The sequence below is a fragment of the Agrilus planipennis genome, unplaced genomic scaffold (genome assembly GCF_000699045.2).
Source record: "Agrilus planipennis isolate EAB-ADULT unplaced genomic scaffold, Apla_2.0 scaffold174, whole genome shotgun sequence".
Classification (NCBI taxonomy): domain Eukaryota; kingdom Metazoa; phylum Arthropoda; class Insecta; order Coleoptera; family Buprestidae; genus Agrilus; species Agrilus planipennis.
The window spans coordinates 656,467-679,184 of record NW_020438963.1 but is presented as its reverse complement, the minus strand read 5'-3'; the positions used below and the strand labels follow the sequence as shown (position 1 = coordinate 679,184).

The 22,718-nt window shown below is 32.0% G+C and overlaps 2 protein-coding genes and 1 long non-coding RNA gene across 5 annotated transcripts in view; 1 reads left to right on the top strand and 2 right to left on the bottom strand.

Moving 5' to 3' along the window:
- Positions 1–4,536, top strand: part of LOC108739208 (elongation factor G, mitochondrial) — a 27,589-nt gene extending 23,053 nt beyond the window's left edge. Inside the window, exons 1-3 of one of the 2 annotated variants that reach the window (XM_018473000.1) lie at positions 1,514–1,717; positions 1,768–3,589; positions 4,057–4,536. In XM_018473000.1, the coding sequence (XP_018328502.1) occupies positions 1,646–1,717; positions 1,768–3,589; positions 4,057–4,400 (2,238 nt within the window). In that variant the 5' untranslated portion in view covers positions 1,514–1,645 and the 3' untranslated portion in view covers positions 4,401–4,536. Of the gene's footprint in view, positions 1–1,513; positions 1,718–1,767; positions 3,590–4,056 lie in introns of those variants that run through there. The other variant, XM_025975252.1, reaches the window with a different exon arrangement.
- Positions 4,537–4,933: 397 nt separating this feature from the next.
- Positions 4,934–22,718, bottom strand: part of LOC108739207 (leucine-rich repeat and calponin homology domain-containing protein 1) — a 41,383-nt gene continuing 23,598 nt past the window's right edge. The window contains exons 2-10 of one of the 2 annotated variants that reach the window (XM_018472999.1): positions 21,842–22,038; positions 14,712–15,029; positions 13,295–13,529; positions 12,860–13,055; positions 11,941–12,021; positions 11,126–11,768; positions 10,737–10,874; positions 10,599–10,676; positions 4,934–7,007 (exon numbers count right to left, since the gene is read on the bottom strand). In XM_018472999.1, the coding sequence (XP_018328501.1) occupies positions 6,894–7,007; positions 10,599–10,676; positions 10,737–10,874; positions 11,126–11,768; positions 11,941–12,021; positions 12,860–13,055; positions 13,295–13,529; positions 14,712–15,029; positions 21,842–22,038 (2,000 nt within the window). In that variant the 3' untranslated portion in view covers positions 4,934–6,893. Of the gene's footprint in view, positions 7,008–8,365; positions 9,974–10,598; positions 10,677–10,736; positions 10,875–11,125; positions 11,769–11,940; positions 12,022–12,859; positions 13,056–13,294; positions 13,530–14,711; positions 15,030–21,841; positions 22,039–22,718 lie in introns of those variants that run through there. The other variant, XM_018472998.2, reaches the window with a different exon arrangement.
- LOC112904649 lies at positions 7,948–8,341 on the bottom strand. Its single transcript, XR_003231257.1, has 2 exons — positions 8,298–8,341; positions 7,948–8,125 (listed from the first exon to the last, which is right to left on the bottom strand). It is a non-coding gene; the product is annotated as an uncharacterized LOC112904649 (long non-coding RNA).

Sequence of the window (22,718 nt, the reverse complement as noted above, 5' to 3'; positions counted from 1 at the left end):
GTACAAGTATAATAATATAATTAATATTTTATATACCTATAAGCGAATATTGCATAGGGTTCAGCAAATTTACTAAATTAAATACTTAATGAGGGGCGATTTTGACTTGTTATACGAAGCTGTTGAATTTAATTTAAAACAATTCAAATAATATTTTGACAATAGTTAACAAAGTATTAAATAACTAATAAATGTATTTTTTAATCTTTTTATACTTGGAGAACGCAAAAAATGGCAAGGAACATTCACAGGGTTGGTGAGGATGGCAAACCACCTCACCACCCTGTTTTACTCTTTTCCGGATGATTCTACGATCTCGACTTCTCCCATTATTATTAATTTGGTTGCTAATTGACCTACTAAATCAGTGGGCGATAAGTGTAGCTTGCATTTTTAAATAAATAATTTAGATATAAGTACAAGATTTATACCAGTGACCTAAACAGGAAATTATGGATACCGTGTCACATTATACTAACATCTTTGTTTCTTCACTCCCATTATAAAATTCGAAAAATGTATTATGAAACACATTATCTATAAAAAATAAATTACTCACCTTGAAATGGTCGTCTGCATAAAATGAAAAAACTCCACCTGCTCCTATTCGTGGATCCACTTAATTAACACGACACATACCGAACCCTAAACATAGAAAAGAAAACCATTTTAATAGAATTTTAATTTAATAGCAATGCACCTATTCTACATTCTAGATATAAAGGATAACCTTCGCTTATCATGACTTTCAAATATATGACAACGACAATCTGTTACACGCTCTTCTTGTCGATAAGTTAAGAATTGTTGTATAATAAAAATTAATTTACTGAACGCATTCACACCTTTAAAATCGTTGCATAAAACTTAAACTAATCGACTGCATTTTCAGGTCATACTGTACTGCCTGACTACCCTGCATTGTCCAATTCAATTTACGGTGTATGGGATTTTTACAATTAACAAAAAGCTATGCATAAACGTAAGTAAAAATTAAAATGCCGAAATGATCATATATCTATCAGACAAGATCGATTATTACTTGTACTGTCGTTTTTTAAAATATAAATAAGTGCTGTGCTGTGCGCCTGAAAATATGCAAATTCGACTAAAATGTTTCCAAATATTACCATTATTAGTAAAGAAAATTGAAAATATATGGACCACCGATAACCAAAAAGTAGCCATTTTGTAATGGCTGCTTTTGTTTCTTGTGAAAATATATGTCTGTTATAATGTAATAATAAATTGTACCTCTTTGTAGGTTTTAGAAATTATAACATCGTACATAGTTGTTCTTATCAACTTTAAAGGTTTGGACCAACCAAAATTATTTGAAACAAAACAATTAAAACCAAACCACTAACCACTAGTCCACTGCCTATTCATTACGATACTGAATGAATGGTGAATGAGCGCATCTCACAATCTGTTTCCCATAGAAGTAAATTCAAAACCAGTATATTTATCTGTGATTATAAGGAGAATAATAAAAATAATGCAATACCATAGATTAGCTAAATGTCTCTAAATGCTTTAACCTATAAATATTTTGATTTTTAAACTTTCTGTTTTTATATAATGTTATAAAAATTGTCCAAGTTGCAGAAGATATTCTTAATTAATTAACTTAGTAACGTACAAAATGACAATTGTTAGTGTTTTAAGGCTAAGTGTAATCAAGAAGAATATCATAACCTCCAACGTAATACATAAGGTGATAATTTATTTTTATTATAAAAACGAATTTATGACACAATTTTATAGCTTCAGAAATGCATGTGCTCTCAAGCAAATGTGGATCATAAACCCCTAGAAAAAATTCGAAATATTGGAATATCTGCACATATTGATTCTGGTAAAACTACCCTTACAGAACGTATCCTCTTTTACACTGGTCGAATCGAGGAAATGCATGAAGTGAAAGGTAAAGATAATGTGGGGGCTGTTATGGATTCTATGGAACTTGAAAGACAACGAGGTATAACAATTCAATCGGCTGCAACATATACCATTTGGAAAGAACACAATATAAATATAATAGACACTCCGGGGCATGTTGACTTTACTGTTGAGGTAGAGAGAGCGTTAAGGGTGTTAGATGGAGCCGTTTTAGTTCTCTGTGCAGTCGGAGGAGTTCAAAGTCAAACACTGACTGTAAATCGTCAAATGAAGCGTTATAATGTTCCCTGTTTGGCATTTATAAATAAGTTAGACAGATTAGGTGCAAACCCAAAACGTGTGGTATCACAATTGAGGTCAAAAATGAATCATAATGCAGCATTTTTACAACTTCCCATTGGATTAGAGAGAGAAAACAAAGGAGTAGTAGATTTAATTTCACAAAAAGCGATTTACTTTCAGGGAGACTTTGGTGAAAGTTTATTTTATGATGAAATACCAAATCATATGCGAACAGAGTGTGCAGATTATAGACATGAATTAATAGAAAATCTATCAAATGTGGATGATACTTTGGCTGATTTATTTTTAGAGGAAAAATCAATTTCTGAAGGTGATATTAAAAATGCTATAAGACGTACATGTATTAAACGTACTTTCACACCAGTACTAGTAGGAACAGCGTTAAAAAATAGGGGTGTTCAACCCTTATTGGATGCAGTTTTAGATTATTTACCAAATCCAGGGGAAGTTGAAAATTTTGCACTTAAAGAAAAAGAAGGACAAGAACCACAAAAAGTTATTCTAAACCCAGCACGTGATGATTCTTACCCTTTTGTCGCACTCGCTTTTAAATTAGAAGCTGGTCGATTTGGTCAGTTAACATATATGCGTTGTTATCAGGGAGTACTTAAGAAAGGTGACAATTTGTATAACGTAAGGACAATGCGAAAAGTTAGAATAGCACGACTAGTTCGGATGCATTCTAATAATATGGAAGATGTAAATGAAGTTTTTTCTGGCGACATTTTCGCCCTGTTTGGCGTTGATTGTGCCAGCGGTGACACATTTGTTACCGATAAAAATTTACAGCTCGCAATGGAATCCATATTTGTTCCTGAACCTGTTGTTTCAATGTCTATTGTCCCAGCAAATAATAAAGATCGAGATAATTTCTCAAAAGCTGTAGCCCGATTTACCAAGGAAGATCCTACTTTTCATTTCTACTATGATTCTGACAATAAAGAAACAATTGTATCTGGAATGGGGGAGCTACACCTGGAAATTTATGCACAGAGAATGGAACGGGAATACAATTGTCCCGTTATTCTTGGAAAACCAAAAGTTTCCTTCCGAGAAACTTTAATACAGCCCTGTCCGTTTGATTATCTTCATAAAAAACAATCAGGCGGTCAAGGGCAATATGCAAGAGTTACAGGAATTTTGGAACCATTACCTCCAAATAAGAATACATCTTTAGAATTTGTTGATGAAACTGTAGGAACAAATGTACCTAAACAATTTATACCAGGTATTAAAAAGGGCTTCCTTGCCATGGCCGAAAAAGGACTTCTAACGGGTCATAAACTAACCGGGCTGAAGTTTAGACTACAAGATGGTATGCATCATATTGTAGATTCAAGTGAATTAGCCTTCTTTTTAGCAACTCAAGGAGCAATTAGAGAAGGTGAGACTCATCACATAATAATTAGTTATCTTAGAAAGGTTTGGGTGATCTGCCCATGTAACTGCAAATCCCCATATTTTTGGCACAAACTATTATCTCCATAAATATACCGAAAGCTACAGTGATTTACGAGTAATAAAAAACACATTTTTTCTAAATTAATGAAATAGACAGCAGTTAATAAATTTAAACATTGATTTGAAAAAAATAAATGCTCTTAATCATTTCATCACATTAAAAAAAATCAAAATTAATTTTTTTAGTATTAATATGGTCAGTAAAAGTCTCATGCAGATATTCCAGAACTTACTATTGTAAGTGGAATACCTGCACACGCGTTTAATTTTGTCTAACGTGAAGTTTTTTCCTTAAATGCTTCCGGTGCAATATAATCCTTTTTAAATTTTTTCAATTTGCGATTAAAAAAATATTTCAAAAATGACGCATTAATTTTACTTTCATTTTAGTTTTTGAAGATGGAATTTGGCAAGTATTGGAACCAGTAATGTCGGTGGAAGTAACAGTTCCAGATGAATTCCAAGGGGCAGTTATGGTGCAACTTAATAAAAGACACGGTATTATTACTGGTACTGAAGGAACCGAAGGTTGGTTTACAGTACATGCTGAAGTACCACTTAACGATATGTTTGGTTATGCTGGAGAACTAAGATCAAGTACCCAAGGAAAAGGAGAATTTAGTATGGAATACAGCAGGTATTCTCCATGTTTGCCAGAGACCCAAGAGAAACTGATAACTGAGTACCAGAGATCAATGGGAATTTTACCAAATAAAGAGAAAAAGAAAAATTAATATTGTAATATTATTAGGCGAATTAAATTAAATGCAGTTTTTTACTGCTTACATAAATGTATGCATTAAGCGACATAATGTAGATGTAAATATTTGTACTAAGTGATTCTTTTGAATAAAATACTATTCAAGTACTCATATATACTATGATCACATGTTTATTTAAAAGAACAAAAAACAGTGAACACTACCTGTAAAAATTTGCTGCATATTGTGGGATTAAATATGAAACTGAAACCACACAGTTGCTATCTACGCAAACATATAGAACAAAATGCTTTTGGGCAGTATACTGACAGAACTGTCAAGCGTAGATTTTGAACTCTGGTTCTCATCAGCACTCCGTAAACAGCTTAACAGAACATCGACCAATCTACCTGTTTAACTGAGGTGGGTTGGTCGATGTTGTGTTAGGGCTATCTTGTGACGTGATGAGAATGAATAAAAACTTAGAAGCTTACTTTTTAAATGCCATAGTGTAAGAATTCACAAATATTTTTTGTTAATTGTGGTTCTATGTAAATTTAATTGTATTTCATGGTCATACAAAACTTTATTATATTCGTAATTGACTAGATACATAAATTTACAATATCTTTTAAAAATACACAGCATTCACGCTTATCTGGAAGAGATCTAAACCTTTGTATTGTGAAAATAAATGGAAGTTTTGCTTTGTTTATATTAAAATAAATATAAATCGCATTTATTAATCACATAACATAATTTAAATATTAATGTAATTGTAAGTACAGAAGATTTTAGAATTGCAGCAGTATATATGAGATTCTAAATAGGCCATTCATTAGGTAATTATGTATTTACTGAAACCACTAAAGGTAATATCAGAAAAATACAACTATATGCAGAAAACATTAATTCAAGAATATATGGCCTTCTACATTTACCTTATATTAACGGTAAATGAAAATAGCCGTAGTAGAATGAAATGAAAGTATTATAATGGCATTTAATAGTGAACAAACGGATAAAAGCACCATATTAAACTTATATCAGTAAGGTACTTAGCGATAGGTTTTCTAATATTAAAAGAATATAATGTATGTCGCGTTTTGGAGCAATGAAACAAGTGATGTGCATAAGCAATGGTTTTAAAGAATTCAGAGATCAATTTTCCTTAACGACAATTTTTTACCTCTGGATACATTATTTTGTTTTTAAATACACTTTAAATGACCAAATCCTATTTCACAACAAACTTATTTTCAAACGTTTCTCTAACTCAGGGTTAGTTGCAATCCTTAATATGTAGAAATTTTGAAGAAAAAAACGAAGTTATTAGAATAATTACACATACGTATGTAATTTTCTCTAAACATTATTAAAATATTAATATAACGCCTCATTTACGTGGGCATCGTTATAATGGAAATTTTATTCTTTGGCACTCACAAATAAATAATGACTTCAACTTATGAAAATTCTAAACTACAATATAAAAAATTATTATTCCTTTTGGATCTCAGTATTGTTTATCGGTTTATTTTAACTGTTAAAGGAAAGAAAAGCTATCGTCGACATATACCAGTAAACATAGACAAAACTAACGGAAATTGACTTTTGAAATAGTATTTTGTCATGGTTTGCTATCGTTTTCGTATTAATGGCAGTGATCAATGTTTTAACACAAATACGAAAAACAAATATTAAGATCCAAAATAGTTTATCTTCAAAACAAAACTATTGAAAATAAAATTTTAAAAGTGATATGTGAATTATTAAAATACAACGATCGATTACGATCATTCAAAACTGAAAATGCCTCTCTTATAAATTATTATTAATATAATCACAGAAATTAAACCAGTACAAAAAATAATAACTAAAATTTAGCTATAGATGTAACTATTGCTACTGCTAACTTACTTAAAATAATTTGATTTGAAATTAATATTACAGCCCTTTTTAACTTATAATGTAACTTTTGTTTTCCACGAACTTTTCTGTACTTACTACAGCTATGTCTGCATTTTGATTTTGTTTGTACATGTTATTTTTTTATGTTTAAGATATTTCGTTGCAAGCTTTTAATGTTTCCGATGGTTTTAACATTTAATTTTGTAGTTTTACGTGTAACTACAAAATGTTTTTTACACCGATATTTTACTTATTTTCAAAATTAACTGCAGGCACAATCACATACTCTTTAGGAAATATCGTTGGATTCCCGTAATTTTTAGTAATTTAACTTTTTATAATAAATAATTATTAACGTGTATTAACCTGTTCCGATTCGAATTGCATGAAAGTTTACGATAAAAAACATTAAAAAATCCTATAAGGAAACCCAGATATTTTTAAAGTAGTAAGACGTTAACTTACGATGAGCGAAATTCAAGAGATCAAGGTATTATATGTATAGAGTACATTAAAATGGTGATGTCATAAGAGCATAGTACTCCAACGATATAACACTAAAATAAATCCTTACCTATGGGGATAGCAAATTGGTCAAGCATTTTGAATGTCCACTTAATTGACTATACCTTTCGGATTATTATGAAATCTCAAGAGCTCTGTCACCGTGACAGCCACTTGAACTAATCCACGACCTTCCAGAACATCCGAAGCACAACACACTAAATTCTGTAAAACAAAAATAAATTTATTAAAAAATTACTAAAACTGCTGAAAAATGAAATTTTAATGGCGTAAGAGACTTTCAATTTAAATTATTCTCAAATTTGGAAAACCCTTTACAAAACATTTGTGGTTGGTAAAAGGCTGGAGGATAGTAAGAAAGGGTCTCTTCTAGCCCCTGTTAAAATCGTAGGAATGGGTGAGTGATGGTTGGGTAGAGGAAGATGACATGGACAAAATAAAGATATATGAGAAATAAAAAAATATCGTTGTATATCCTGAACGATGCAAGGAAATCACAGGAAAAAGAGTAGCTAAGTTTTAATTAATTTTCAATAACAGATTATTTAATTATTATTTTTTTTTGCCAGACTAAAGTTTGAACCAAGGGCTTACAGTAAAGAAACAGTTCATTGCAATTAAGAACAAAATAAAGCAAACCCTGTATAACAAATTTATTGGCTCCTCTAAATACTGATATATGATACTCTTGGAAGAATATGCGATAAATATTCAATATAAATACTCGTTATAGTAACAATATTAAGCAAGGCAACGTAAACACAGCAAGCATTAATACATGAGATACATTTTTTAAAGTATTCGCTCAAATTAAAGCACCTTTTCATCTCAATAAACTTATTAATTGTATTATATGTATAGGTATAAAAAAGGATTTTAAGAAATTAAATGGAAATCAATGTATAAGTCCATTAAACTTTGATTGTTATGCTGATTCACTTTTTTGGTTCAAAACTTATACATATGTTTCCATTAATACATGTAAAAGCAACATTTTTGTATTAATTCTAAAAAATAGGAAAAGTATCTGAAATATATTATAAAAGTATACATCGTATATTTGGCTTTTTTGCTTTGTGCTTACAGAAAAATGCCAAACAGAAACGTCTTCATTAGGTAATACTGATTGAAGTGACCANTTTGGGCTTCCAAAAGCGGAATTTAGAGGAGTCGGATCTGATTTTGAAGTGGCCAATGTCGAAGAGGTATGATGGGTAGGAGTGCTTGGTTCTGTTTTGTAACTTTGATCGTCTGAATCCCTGGTTCTATAGACAGATGGCACATCCTGCGCTCGTTGTTGACGTAAAGCTTCCTTATATTCCCTTTAAATTTCAGTAACAGTTAAAAGTTGAAATTTGAAAATTTAAGACCCAAATTTTAATAATTTACAGTTTTTAACTTTCCAAAATAGTTTGAGAAGTATAACATACGTCATTTAAAATTTTAAGAATTCTATTACTTAGGGAACATAAAACAAGAAACATAAATATTTACCTGTATGTTTGGATACCTTGAAGTGGTTTCGACTTATCTTCGCTAAAATTATAAAAAAAAAACTAAAGTTCAGTTTTAATTTTAACTATAATAGGTACTTCAAAGTATATTAAATGATAACTAATGTATGAATGTAATAAACACTACGATTATAGTAATTGTAAATTGTTAAATCAAGACCTTTAAAATGCTAACAACTCATTATTCATAAAACAAAACAAAACAAAAATTAAGTAACCATCAAAAATTCACAACCAACCGAATAAAAATACTGAATGATAAATTCCTCTTTTAACTATTGCAGTCAGAATTTGGAAATGCAGTTTTTAAAAGAAAAATAGTATTAAAAAAGTATTATAACAAATTTCAAAATATAGTATTATTACTTATAAAAATAATCTCTTTAAAGAAATACTATTATGAACTAATAAATGCAACCTGATATGTGTTAGTAAAGATTGAAGATTCACAACCAATCAAAAAATAAAAAAACATATATATATATAAACTAACAAGTCTATTAAAAAGCCAATATGTACTATTTTAAAAATGTAAAAACTTGTGGACCTTTTAGGACCAGTTCTTGAATGGTAAGTGTAGGTACATATTCTATGGTTTCAGTTGCTATTGTTTTAAGATACTCTACTTAGCTTTTGGATTTATTAAAACGACAAGTTACGAATTTACTTATTCTAGATTAGAATATATAGTAGATGTAGCACCTTTTCTTGTAGTAATTTCAAATATAATCCAACCATATACTATTAATACAACACTACTATCAAAACTGTTAAACATTCATCAAATATGTTGGCATTATATTAGGTGTCCAGAAACCATAGAGATTACTACGTGAGAAGTGGCGCCAACTAGCCAACTAAGCTAATTTTTTAATCGAAATTTTAAAAAAAGGCAAGTGTCAAATCCCACAACAACACTGGACTTTTTGATTCGAATGTATTCTCTATCCAGTGCTTAATATTTATTCAATGTTTTCTGGACATTTAGTATACTGATTACTGAAAAACAATTTTTATTATGTTCAAACCAACAAAATATTTTACTTTATGCAAACTGAAAATTTCAATAGAAAATTAAATGATTAGGTACTGAAGTTAATCTCCATGTTATAACTGCATTAGCAACACTGAAACATTGTTTTATGTATAAGTAATTATACTTACTAAGATTCAAAACAAGTAACCACAAAAGTTCGTATTCTACTCACATTTCTGAATAAATAATAATTATACAATATCAAACAACTGTTAAAAAACTTTTACTGCAACATGTAAAATATTTTGTCGTTTTTTGTTTTTCAGCTATTAATATAAACAACAGACTACCAAAACTTCTTATAAAAGAAAATCAGATAAAACATATTATTAAAATGGAATAAGTTGGAATGTTTCTATGAACCATATCGAATCACCAAATGGATTTCCTTTCATTTAACTCGGGGGCGGAAACAATGCGAGTAAGATGACGGTAGATACGAAGATGGAAAGCAGCAAGAGTGAGACTAGGTTGTTGTGGGGGCCTGGCTCAATAGTTTCAGACACTTGCATCACAGCGCCATCATCCATTTGACAGAGCGCCTCCACGGTGTCGAGTAACCGCGGCAATCCACGTCCTGACAGTGCTTCCGTAACATCAATGCAGTTGCACAGGCGCCCCTGCAACCAACCCACAGTCTCACTCTGCTGTACAACATATTAAAAATACGCCTTATAAATAGAAAAACCACTAACACACATACATTTCTGAGTAATATAATAACTTTTTTGCTCTATATGGGTCACTTCTTTTCAATAAATGAAATATTAATTGACTGTACCTAATCATTCAAACGCAAAATTTACAGCATTCGACAAATAATTTTGCCTCTTATTAACACCACAACAAGCTATATATAAACAAACTCATATTAAAATTAACACGAAGCATAACACAGCAAAACGATCTATGTACAATATACCGCCTATATAATAATATTTCCTGTTACATTTTATAACTTCCTACTTCGTGTTTATATTTCATAGTAATATTTTGCCGTTACTGATTTAAATGTTCCGTCTATTCTTTAATGCAAAAATTATTTATAAAATCACTCCATGCAACACATACTCACGCAATATAGAAAAATAGGAACACAGCATATAATATTACATACATATAAGTATGTAAATAAAAAGTAAACTACCGAGTGTTTACAAATATGTTTTAAAAAAATAAAAATTAATTAGAGGAGCCATTTTATATGATAAAATATTGAAGGTAAATAAATTTCAGCTAACTTACCTCATCAACTCCAATTTTTCGACAAGCTTCTATAAAATTGTCCACGTTTCTTCTGCACCGTGCCATGGTCAATTTAGGCTAAAGATAAAAAGAATTGAGTCCATTAATTTAATCGTTGGTATTATTTAATGTACTTACAACTGCTGGCGAAGGAACATGGATGCTAGCCACAGAACGAGGTCGGATATGATTGGCCAAATGACACAAAACAACACCGTCTGTCAAAGCAGACGATAGATCTTCAGGCAGAGACATTTTCAGTTTAGTTTCTATTATCTATAAAAAGTAAAAACAAATAAAAAACATCGATAATATTCAACGTCCACGTGATTGATGTTTTCAATAAAATAACGGAGAAAAAATATTTATTGAAAGTTAATAAACCAAGAGAAGTAATACTTTGATACAAAAATTATACCCTAGCTAATTACTTTTGAAAAATTGCAAACTGTATGCTGTATCAATTACAAATTAAAAATACTGATAAAAACTAGTAAAATACATCATCAGAAATAATAACAACTCACCTTTCTCAAATGCTTAATCATTTCCGTTTCCTCTTTGGCCTTGTCAATTTCGCGTCTCATGGTAAAGCTAATTTTATCAGTACCATTTTGGCCCCAACTTTTTGTAACACCACCACGTACACCATTCGGTGGTGTTTTATTAGCACCCCCATTGAAATAACTTATGGTATTCGCGATTCGCGCTTTCCCATTTACCATTGGTACATTTTGATTACTGACATTGGTACCCGGTGGTACGTTATCATACGATAAAATGCCCGTTGAATTTTTCAATGGTGAAAATTTTGGCTTTACATAATCCTGCATATTTTTCACATTCCCACCATTTTTTAAGGAATCCGCATTATTAGTAGTTCCTAAGTCTATGGCAGACGGAGACACACATTTAGGGTGGTTATTAGTAGAGGGCGATACTTTCAAAACAGGTTTCTTTGAAACGGATGTGTCGTCGAATATGTGTTTTGGGCTTCCAAAAGCGGAATTTAGAGGAGTCGGATCTGATTTTGAAGTGGCCAATGTCGAAGAGGTATGATGGGTAGGAGTGCTTGGTTCTGTTTTGTAACTTTGATCGTCTGAATCCCTGGTTCTATAGACAGATGGCACATCCTGCGCTCGTTGTTGACGTAAAGCTTCCTTATATTCCCTTTAAATTTCAGTAACAGTTAAAAGTTGAAATTTGAAAATTTAAGACCCAAATTTTAATAATTTACAGTTTTTAACTTTCCAAAATAGTTTGAGAAGTATAACATACGTCATTTAAAATTTTAAGAATTCTATTACTTAGGGAACATAAAACAAGAAACATAAATATTTACCTGTATGTTTGGATACCTTGAAGTGGTTTCGACTTATCTTCGCTTCCAATGGTTGGATCGGAACATGGATTTAAACGTGCACTAAAAAAAACCAAACCACGCAAGGGTTAGTGACATAAATTAGTTTTATTCACCTGACTGTTGTTTCAGTTTAGTAAATTAAAATTTGATTTTTATCTAGAAAACAAATTACATTATCTACAATACAGACATGCATACACTAACAAAGTTATACTGTCCTAAAAACTATCTACTTAAAAAAAAAAAAGAGTGAAAATAAATACCATTTATTCGATTTGAAAATAATATAAAGAAGTATTGTATATCACAAGCAACAATAGAAAAATATAAGATCTTCAACAATAAAATTAGTTACATGCAAAAGTAATGAGAATATAAAAGCTTTACATTAATTAATCATAAAATGGATTCATTGTGAATTTTTGCGTTTAGGGAGATTCATAACACTATACTTTTTGATCGAAATCCAACTTAAAAAAATTGCAGTTTTATTTATTTACATTAAAAACGAAAGAAAATATTGTATGTAGTTACTAAAGATCAAATAAACAATAAATATCCATAGCATATTGCTAAAAGTCTTGTTGATAGTCTCTATATTCCTACAAAAAATTCATGTAAGTAAACTAAAGCGGTAAATTCATTATGTTTTCTTTGGTATTTTAATGAGATATAAAGTAATGTGTATAAAATTTCATTTCACAAAAGGAATGTTTATACACTATATAGCTATGTATAATAATAAACCATGTACACTACTGCATCAATAAAAAGAATTATTATTAGTCAAAGTAAATACTGTGCAGTTCGTTGTAATATGCTAATAAAATGCATATTATACAAAATAATTAACTACTCGCACTACTCATCGCAAATTCGGTAAACTACAAACACAAACCTGTTGGTTTCTGTCACAGCCTTATCCTCTTTTTTGTCTAATTCGCTAAATATTGATCTCGTTGAAGGTTCGTTCTCTAACGTATTGTCTAACACTGGGGATATAGTCGAAGGCGTTGAGGTAACGGAATTGACACCATTTACATCAATACTTCGGACAGAAATTGGTGATGATATCCAATTCTTATCAGATTCGCCTAATAAATCGTTAAATTCGATAAAAATTTCTCTCAAGGTGACGAAAAATGTACTTTTAAACTCCGACGCAAAAATAAGGAATGTTTGAAGCTTTGAGTAAAAACATTTTTAAAAATTAACTTAATTATGACTATAGACTATCATCTATGATTACAACTTTCAGATTTGGCCTCAATGATTTTGTAAGTTAGCTTTTTGTGTCGGAGTCTTAATTTTTTTTAAATATTAAGCTTATTACCAATAATTTCCTGCGACCATCTCTTATCCAGTCCATCACTAGTACTGTATCCGCTATCTACGTTATGCCTCTTTGGTTTCAGTCGTTCGGTTAAGTTATTCGTTGGCCCTAAAGTTCCTGTTGCTTTCCGGGGTCGCCTACCTAACGTACTACAGCTTAGCCCTGTTTTCCTATCTAATTTTACAGCTTCCGTTTCAAGATACTTGAAAATATGCACACGTCCTCGCCTACACAACTGCAACATAGATTACTAATGAAATAAAGATTACAACGTAATTTCCTATAAAAAAATATAAAAACATCAACTAAATAAATTAAGCATTTAAGAAAGGGTATTATATTTCTTGATCTCAGTAACCACTTCAAGACAAAAAGTATTATTTTTAAGGATCACTGTTTGTGATAAATGCCACACGTTGTGTGTTGCTTTGGGGGGTAAGACTTCATCAATAATTTTTAAAAGACCTTGTGAAACGTTGGTATTTGACCTATCTAATAATATAAATAAAAGTAAAACAAAAATACCGGTATGCAAGAGAAGAAAAAGTAGGGAAAGAGCAAATATAAAGATTAGAAGAACTGGCTGATTTTAGGTATCTAGGAAGTCAGATAAGTAAGGACGGAAGGAGTAGCAAGAATATAAAGCAGAGGATAGCGCAGGGTCGAGCCGCCTTCAATGAAAAGAAGTCACTTCTATGCTCGCGAATGATTAATTTAGAAAAAGACTGTTAAAGGTGTATGTTTGGAGCGCGGCTCTGTACGGGTGCTAAACATGGACGGTGGGAACGATGGAAAAGAAAAGGTTAGAAATGTTCGAAATGTGGTGTTACCGGCAAATGATGAGGATACCGTGGATAGAGAAGGTTAGAAATGAAGAGACATTAGAAAGAATAGGAGAATAGAGGACTCCATGGAAGTCAATAAGAAATAGGCGAGATGGGTTGGTAGGACACCTTCTCAGGTATGAAGGTCTTGTCAAAGACATATTAGAGGCAGAAACGGAAGTTAGGAGGGGTAGAGGTAGTCCTAGATAAGATTACTGTTCACAAATAGTTAAGGATGTAGGTTGTTCTAGTTTTGTGGAATTGCAAATATTAACTCAAGATTGGAAAAAGCAGAGGTGGGTGTCCAACTCGTCTTAGGATTGACGACCTTATGATGATGAAGGGTACAATACCTACGTGGGTAGTCTCAAAAAATGGCTTTTACAGAATTTGCAGTGAACTGTGGTTATTTATGAACCTAACTGATACAGTTAATCGTTACACTTTATTAAACTCTGAACACACTTGTAATGTGAATGAGTCAGCTCTAATTCAGAAAAGTTCAAGGGTTCAATGCGAGAGATAAATATAATTTCGGGCCATTTATTAATCTACAAAACAAACGCTAAAAGTATCGTTTAATAAACACTTACGCTTGCCGGCGGACTGGTGAGGGGATTATCCTCGACCGATAAGTCTATTAATGCGACCATATTCAACATTTCGACTGGGAGCGTCCCGATTCTATTGGCCCGTAGGTCCAGCCTTACGAGGTTCAAATAGGTTATTTCTAATGGTACGCAGAGAAGGTAATTGTTGTGAAGAACGAAAGACTTTAGAGAACGAAGTTCTCCCATCCGTGGAGGTAGATGCGTAAGCTGGTTACAAGACGCGTCCAATTCCGTCAGCTGCGACATACGATGAATTTCATCTGGCAAACAAGTCAAACGATTGTTGGACACCAGGAGAATCTGAAACAATTATTGAAAATAGATTTAAGAGAAATTGGTCTAAACTTTAATATTGATTCAAATACAAAGCACATAGTGCTACGAAGTGTCTTCTTTGGATATCGAGAAGCATTTCTTTTAGCAGAAAAAAAGTACACCGTGGCTAAGACAAATCTGATTACAGATTTTTTGTAGAGACCTTAGAATATTAATATTTATTAATAGTACAGAAGAACCAAGGATGGGCCACACCGTTGCAGTTTTTAACTTACACTTAACCCAAGTCGTATTTATTATCGTTTGTGATGACTTAGGGAGGAATTTCAACGATTTTCATCTCAATATTTGATTTTAAAGTTCAAGGGCGGGCTGAAAGGTTCGTAGGCTGACCCATATATGGTTCTACTAGTATCAAATCCATACGATTTTTAGTTAGCCCTGACCTTCAAAAGACACGTGTATAAATTTGACAGCTGTTGCACTATTAGCATCTGAGTTATAGCATTTTTAGTGAAAGAACTTTTGTTGTTTGAAAAAGAAAGTGCTGTTTCATCAAATCGATGAAATCGATGGCAAAATACCATGAATTGGGCTTCGAATTACTTCCGCATCCACCCTATTCTCCAGTTCTGGCCCCCAGCAATTTTTTTCTGTTCTTAGACCTCAAGAGGATGCTCGCTGGACAGAAATTTCGCGCCGATGAATAGGTAATCGCCGAAATTGAAGTCTATTTTGAGGCTAAAGACAAATTGTATTATAAAAATGGTATCGAAAAATTGTATGACCGCTATAATCGTTGTATCGCCTTCGAAGGAAACTATATTGAATAATAAAATCAAATTCTATCAAAAAAAAATAATTTTTTCTATGCTAGCCTACGAACTTTTCAGCCCGCCTGTTACCTAACATCAAATTTGGTTAAAAATCCGTTTCGACTTGATTATTATTCTTGATCAATCTTTGATAAATTTCAACATATGTTAAAATTACTGTCATGAACCATATGGAATTTCCTTAAAAAAATAATTTATAAAAACAAAAAGATACCAATGAAAAAAGTTTTACTTTGAATTTTTAAATAACAGAGACAAAACAACAACACTAACAACAAAGCATAACATATGTGAATTTTTTTCAATGGTACTTGTACTTATGTTACAGTTACCAGTATTATTTTACATAATACAACACCTTCTATGTTACATACCCTTGGCCTTAAGACAAAAAGGATTACTTTTATGCGTTTTAAATGTTTCGTAGAAAAGATAGATTTCAAAACATAAATCGACAAGACATACAAAAAACAAGTAAACATGTAATATTTCATTTTCGAGTTAACTCCTTAATTGCGTTTCACCATTAGCTGTATTTGTGGACACGAAAAAGACCTTGCAGCTCATAACAATTGCATGTTTCATTTCCTTTGACAATACCAATGTTCGTAAAATTTCGTTCAACGAACTTTCCGTTTAATGACCTAAACCATAGCCAAAATCGTAAGACTACTGATTAAAGAAACAATAAAAAACTAGGTACGACTTCTTAATTAATAAAATACGGTAGAAACTCCTCAAAATTTCACCGTCTTTCTCTTAAAGAATCATATCAAAGTAGTTTAGGGATGATAGATACTAATTTTAAACCGTTCGGGGATTTTCGGCAGAAAATTTTTGGACACGTTTAAAAAAAAAGAAGTTACTGAAGTTGTGCTTACGAACGCTTAATTTGGAAATTTTAAAAGGATTGTTAAAAGTGTTTGTTGGGAGGACACACGGTTCTATACGGGTGCCAAACGTGGACGGTGGGAGTGAAAAAAAAACCTTTTGAGATGTGGTGTTATATGTAAAAGGATGGTGAAACAACAGATCAAAGCGCAGTGTGGAAGTTAAAGAAAAAAAGGAGCAGGACCTCTTCTGAAACATGAAAGGCTAGTAAGAGACATACTAGGAAAAGAAAGAACCAGTTAGAGGAACACTTAGATTAGATTACGTATTGTTAGTAACTGTTATACCTTCTATTTCGTTTTGAGATATCGATAACATTACTTTAATATAACGAGTTCTTTTTTTAATTCATTCTTTATATTTGTGCAAGCTTAATCTCGGCAGTGTCCCCAAGTTTATGAAACACACAAAATGTTTTGTATGGAAATGGAATTGCGCACTTCACAGTTCCAGACGAAAGCAATATTATGGTGCTAATCCTGGTGTACTGTTGGAACAAGTATTGAAATGGTCAGGACCTCTAGATTACGTACATCATAACGTAGCATTAGAAAGGGTTTAGCTTGCCCTGGTCTAAGTTTTCCTGTGATTACCTTAGATCGATCATTTAGGATTTAGGCAAATGATGAGGCAATAATATTCCACCTGTTTTCTATTTTACCTTCACTCCGTCTGACCCATCTAAATTGGGTCCTATGCTGCACAATAGCTCCCTTCTCAATTTATAATTTTTTTTTAATAAACTAGTACAAATTTCATAGTCATCAATTTATACATATACACTGTATATATATCTGCGCTATTACTTCCATTTCTAATTTTAGATATTGTTGAACACTTTGTAAACCGCATACACTGTAGGATACATTTATTTCAACACAGACTCATTCAAAAATAATTCGCTTTATAATTCAAAGCCTCGTAAAATGTTTACGTAATGAAAACAACGCTTCTACACCGGAAATTCAAGGTTTTGTCCTTATTCAAACATATAGCAATTACCGAGTTCCTTGACACTTATTAGCGTTTATAAAAAAAAAAGAATAAAAATACATCGTTTAAAACAACTAACGATAGATACGTAGATTTTTAGGATGATTCACAATTTTTTTCACGTCTAGCCATTGGCATAAAGTGACATAAGTAATACTGACTATTATAAATGGCATTTTTAAACAATGCGTTTGTTTAAAATTACCTTTTGCCTACAACTTTGTATGCGCAGATTAGTAGTACACCAAAATTTATAGCACATAACAAAGTTAAATACAACTTGGATTTAAACTACATTGTGTACATTATTTGTAGCAAAATTGGCACAAAAACCTACAAAAATGAAACTTGATTTCACAGAAATATTTTTTTTCTTAAATAACTATAATATTACTTTCATTAAACACTTCAAAAAATAGAATAAGACCTTTTTAGAATAATACCTAGTTACTAACTTAGCCAAATATAGAGGATGGTTAATTATTATCGATGGTGAACGGCACATTTTAATTCTAGCGAAATTTTCAATAAAATTTTATGACCTAGAACATGACATTAGAATGTATGTATATGAAACCAATTGTACACCTCAATTTAAAACCGTCCACTTCTTCGCAATTACTTTTCCAACTTGAATAGATGAGAACTGGCGATTTTTAATTAAAGATTTTGTTTAAACAAAAACATCCTGGATATTAAAAGCAGTAGCCCTCAGAAACTATCTACATATGTTTTAATAAGATGTATGCTCCAGCATAAGTTGTACTATCAGCTATCCTACTGATACTGATTTTGTTTACAGGGCAAAAATGCTTTTTTATCGTTTTCATTCGTTATATTTTCAAATTTCAGCAATTGAAAATTCAAAGGTTTTGTGGCCCTCAAAAATTAAATTATAAATTCAGCCGGTTTATACTCATTGTCAATAAACAAACAAAAAGTGCTGAACATGATTAGATTGTTATTACAAACTTTCTTATAATACAATTTTATAACAACAATATCATGCGACAGGGGGTAGGGGTAGGTGGTCTCTTAATTAGTTAATTTATTATTGACAACGGAAAAATTAATATTTTAGATTATCTGAAAGTATTAGCATTACATTCCTACTGCAAAGGCTTTTCAAATGTATAAACAAAATTAGTGCATCATTACATGTTAATATACCCCTACCTAAAGAAACTTATACTTTCTCTGATAATGTTTTGTTGTATTGTAGTTTAATAATTCTGAATAATGAGGATACTGTGGATAGAGGTCAAAAATGAAGAGGTATTAGAAGGAATAGGAGAACAGAGGACTCTATGGAAGTCAATAAGAAATAGGCGAGATAGGTTGGTAGGACACCTTCTTAGGCATGAAGGTCTAGTCAGAGACATATTAGAGGCAGAAACAGAAGTGAGGAGGGGTAGAGGTAGTCCTAGATTAGATTACTGTTCGCAAATAGTTAAGGATGTGGGCTGTTCTTGCTTTAGGGAAATGCGAAGATTAGCTTAGGATAGGAAAGAGTGAAGGTGCGTGTCCAACCAGTCTTAGGACTGACGACCTTATGATGATGATGATGATAAATATTTATTTTACTTCAATAACTAAGTTACTAAGTAAGTGTTCTCTTTAATAAACGTGTAAAAGTAATTTTTTCGGCCGAATTTACATTTTTAGTTGATGAATTCTTTTGCCTTTTTATTTAACGCAAACATTCCAAAACTCATTGAATTCTATTAATTATAGTCACAAGTAAGTCCGCACTAAATTTTACCAGCTGTTCGTTTTAAATAAGGGATAGCGCACCCTTGACATAAAGTTCTACGAATTTTCTTTCGTGGTGCTATTTTTATATACTACAGGAAATTCTACTACCTTATAAGCGCACAACCTTGACATTTTGTCTGTAAGAAAATATGCTTGTACAATTTAGTAGTGATTTTTGATAAAATATAAAATTAAAAAACCGTAACAGTACACGGAAATTAATATTTTTGAAAAGCAAAATTACTAAATTCGAAGTGAAAATTAGTTTCGTATCAATTTTATTCACCCATGTGTAACAACTCTACTTTATGCAGAAGCAATTGCATATAGGCATCTACTAATCTTTCTATAGCGGCTGACTTCCGCTTTGTGTTAAACATCCTGATTCCTCATTATTCATTATGCTTTTCGTCATCAGCTTTATGCACTTGCATACCTTTAAATAAGTTGCGAGATTAATTTTACCAATTGAAATAGCTAAAAGTAGAAACTACAAAGCACTGACCAATAGTTAATTTATTTATTAGGGTTGTAATAAACCAATGAGTCATAACCACGAAACGTGAATCCGTTAATTAGGAGAAAGTACACAGTAATACACAACTGTATATTATTATAGGTGTAATTGCAAATGATGTACACACATTGATGAGCAATAACGAGACCAGGACAATGGTAATGTCGGGAGTCCACCAGGTAAGTTGATATAATCTATATGGATTAATCCATTTCATTATAATTGTAATTAAGCTTAAGGAGTGAGAAATTAGGAAAAATTGAGAAAAGCAAATCTGATCCTGTAATAGCAATATTAGTGCCCCCCCCCCAACACATAATTTGCGTTAATAATTTAAAGTTGTACCATACGTCCCTAATTAACTTTTTTATTAAGTATTTCACCGTGAAATATTGAAAAAAACAATAAATTCTTTACAAAAATTGTACTTCTAATTTAATTCTACAGGGGAGAATGGAAAAAAGGGCGGAAGAACTATTAGGGGAAGATCAATTTGGGTTTAGAAGAAATACAGAAATGCGGGAGACCATTCTAGCTTTACGGGTAACAACAGAGAAAACGATAGAAAAAAGAACAAAAACTGCATACATAGGATTTGTAGATTTAGAAAAAGCTTTTGACAATGTTAAATGGGCCAAGATGTAAAATATACTTAAAAATGGGGGGATGAGTTACAAAGATAGAAGAGTGATACTTAGTTTGTATAAAGATAAACAGGCAGTTACAGAGATGGGGCTGCAACGTAGAGAACTAAATATTAGGAAGGGAGTCAGACAGGGATGTACACTCCCACCGCTACTTTTTAATCTATACATCGAAGACGCGATTAACATCATTAAAGACAGTACAACTGTAGGTATAGATATACAGGGGCAAAAGATTAGTATGCTTAGATTTGCAGATGATATAGCAGTATTAGCATCTAGCAAGGAGGACCTAGAGATAGCTTTAAATAAAATGGAAGCGGTATTGACAAAACAGTATTGTATGAAAATAAACAAGAGTAAAACAAAAATAGTGGTATGCAAGGGAAGAAAAACTAGGGAAAGAGCGAATGTAAAGATAGGAGACGAAAAATATGAAGTAGTAGATTTTAGGTATCTAGGAATTCAGATATGTTACGACGGGAGGAGCAGTAGGGATATAAAGCAGAGGATAGCGCAGGATAGAGCCGCCTTCAATAAAAAGAAGTCACTTTTATGATCGCGAACGATTAATTTAGAAATTCGAAAAAGATTTTTAAAGGTGTATGTTTGGAGCGCGACCCTGTACGGGTGCGAAACAAGAACAGTGAGCGCGGCGGAAAAGAAAAAGTTAGAAGTGTTCGAAATGTGGTGTTACAGGCGAATGATGAGAAAACCATGAATACAGAAGGTTGGAAATGAAGAAGTATTAGAAAGAATAGGAGAACAGAGGACTCTATGGAAGTTAATAAGAAATAGGGGAGATAGGTTAGTTAGTAGAACACCTTCTCAGGCATGAAGGTTTAGTCATTCACATATTAGAAGCAAAAACGGAAGTTAGGAGGGGTAGAGGTAGACGTAGATTAAATTACTGTTCGCAAATAGTTAAGGATATAGGTTGTTCTAATTTTAGGGAAATGCAAAGATTAGCTCAAGATAGGAAAGCTCAAGAGTGGAGGTGCGTGTACAACCAGTCTTAGGACTGATGATGAGATGATGATGATGATGAGAAAATACCTTAAAAGCGCATTAATTTTCCGTTCACGTACCGAATTAAATAAAAAAATTATGATGATGATGATGATCAACAAACCAAATTCTTGTATAAAAATGTTAAAATCTTTTAATGTTCGTCAAAACAAATTTAAGTATAGTAGTTACCTGAATGGGTAGCTGACACAATTCTCTCGGTAAAGCTGTAAGTTGATTCCTACTTAAATCGAGGTAATTCAAAGACTGAAGACTACTAACTGTATCGGGAATATATTTGATGGCATTGTGGTAACACTGAAGCCTTTCCAAGAAAGAAAACGTCGTCACTTCTTCTGGAAGTTCGCTAAAACGATTCTTCGATAAATCTGAAATAGAAAAGAAAACACTAATTAATTAGGGATCATTAATGGAGCCAATCAATCGAAGTAAATAAACCAGGCAAATAGAAGATACTATAAATAACTACAAATCAATATAAACATATGTAGTCAATTTGAGCGAATTAAGTAAACGAATATATGTTGCAATCGGAAATTAAACTCAAAAGACACGTGAATCACCTACTTCACTATTATAGGCACTAAAACTAGATTGAGACATATACCTAAGCAGCCACCCCATAATTACTGTTTAAATAGAAATACCACAGGACGTTCCTTTATTCAATTTACGTTTTTCGTTTGACAAATAATAATGAAAGGGAATACAATTTTTTTCCTATGGTGAATTTAGTTCGGGCAAACAACAATAAACAATTGAACAAACTACTGTTAAATTCATTAGCATACAAAGAAACAACACGCGCTTAAATTAAACCTAACTATTGTATCGACTAAACGAAAATTCGTGGATGACACACGCAGTGGTTTATGAACTTAAAAACTTTTGGGTGTTTCATTCCTACTAGCTACTAATACTAGTCCAAATTATGTCGGAGGGTAGGACGGAAGACCCTCTTCAGGCGGGGAATGCGTGGGTGATGATTGGGGTAAGAAAAATGAGACGCAATATTACTGTCCCAGCATTTGCCTATGGTAACCACAGA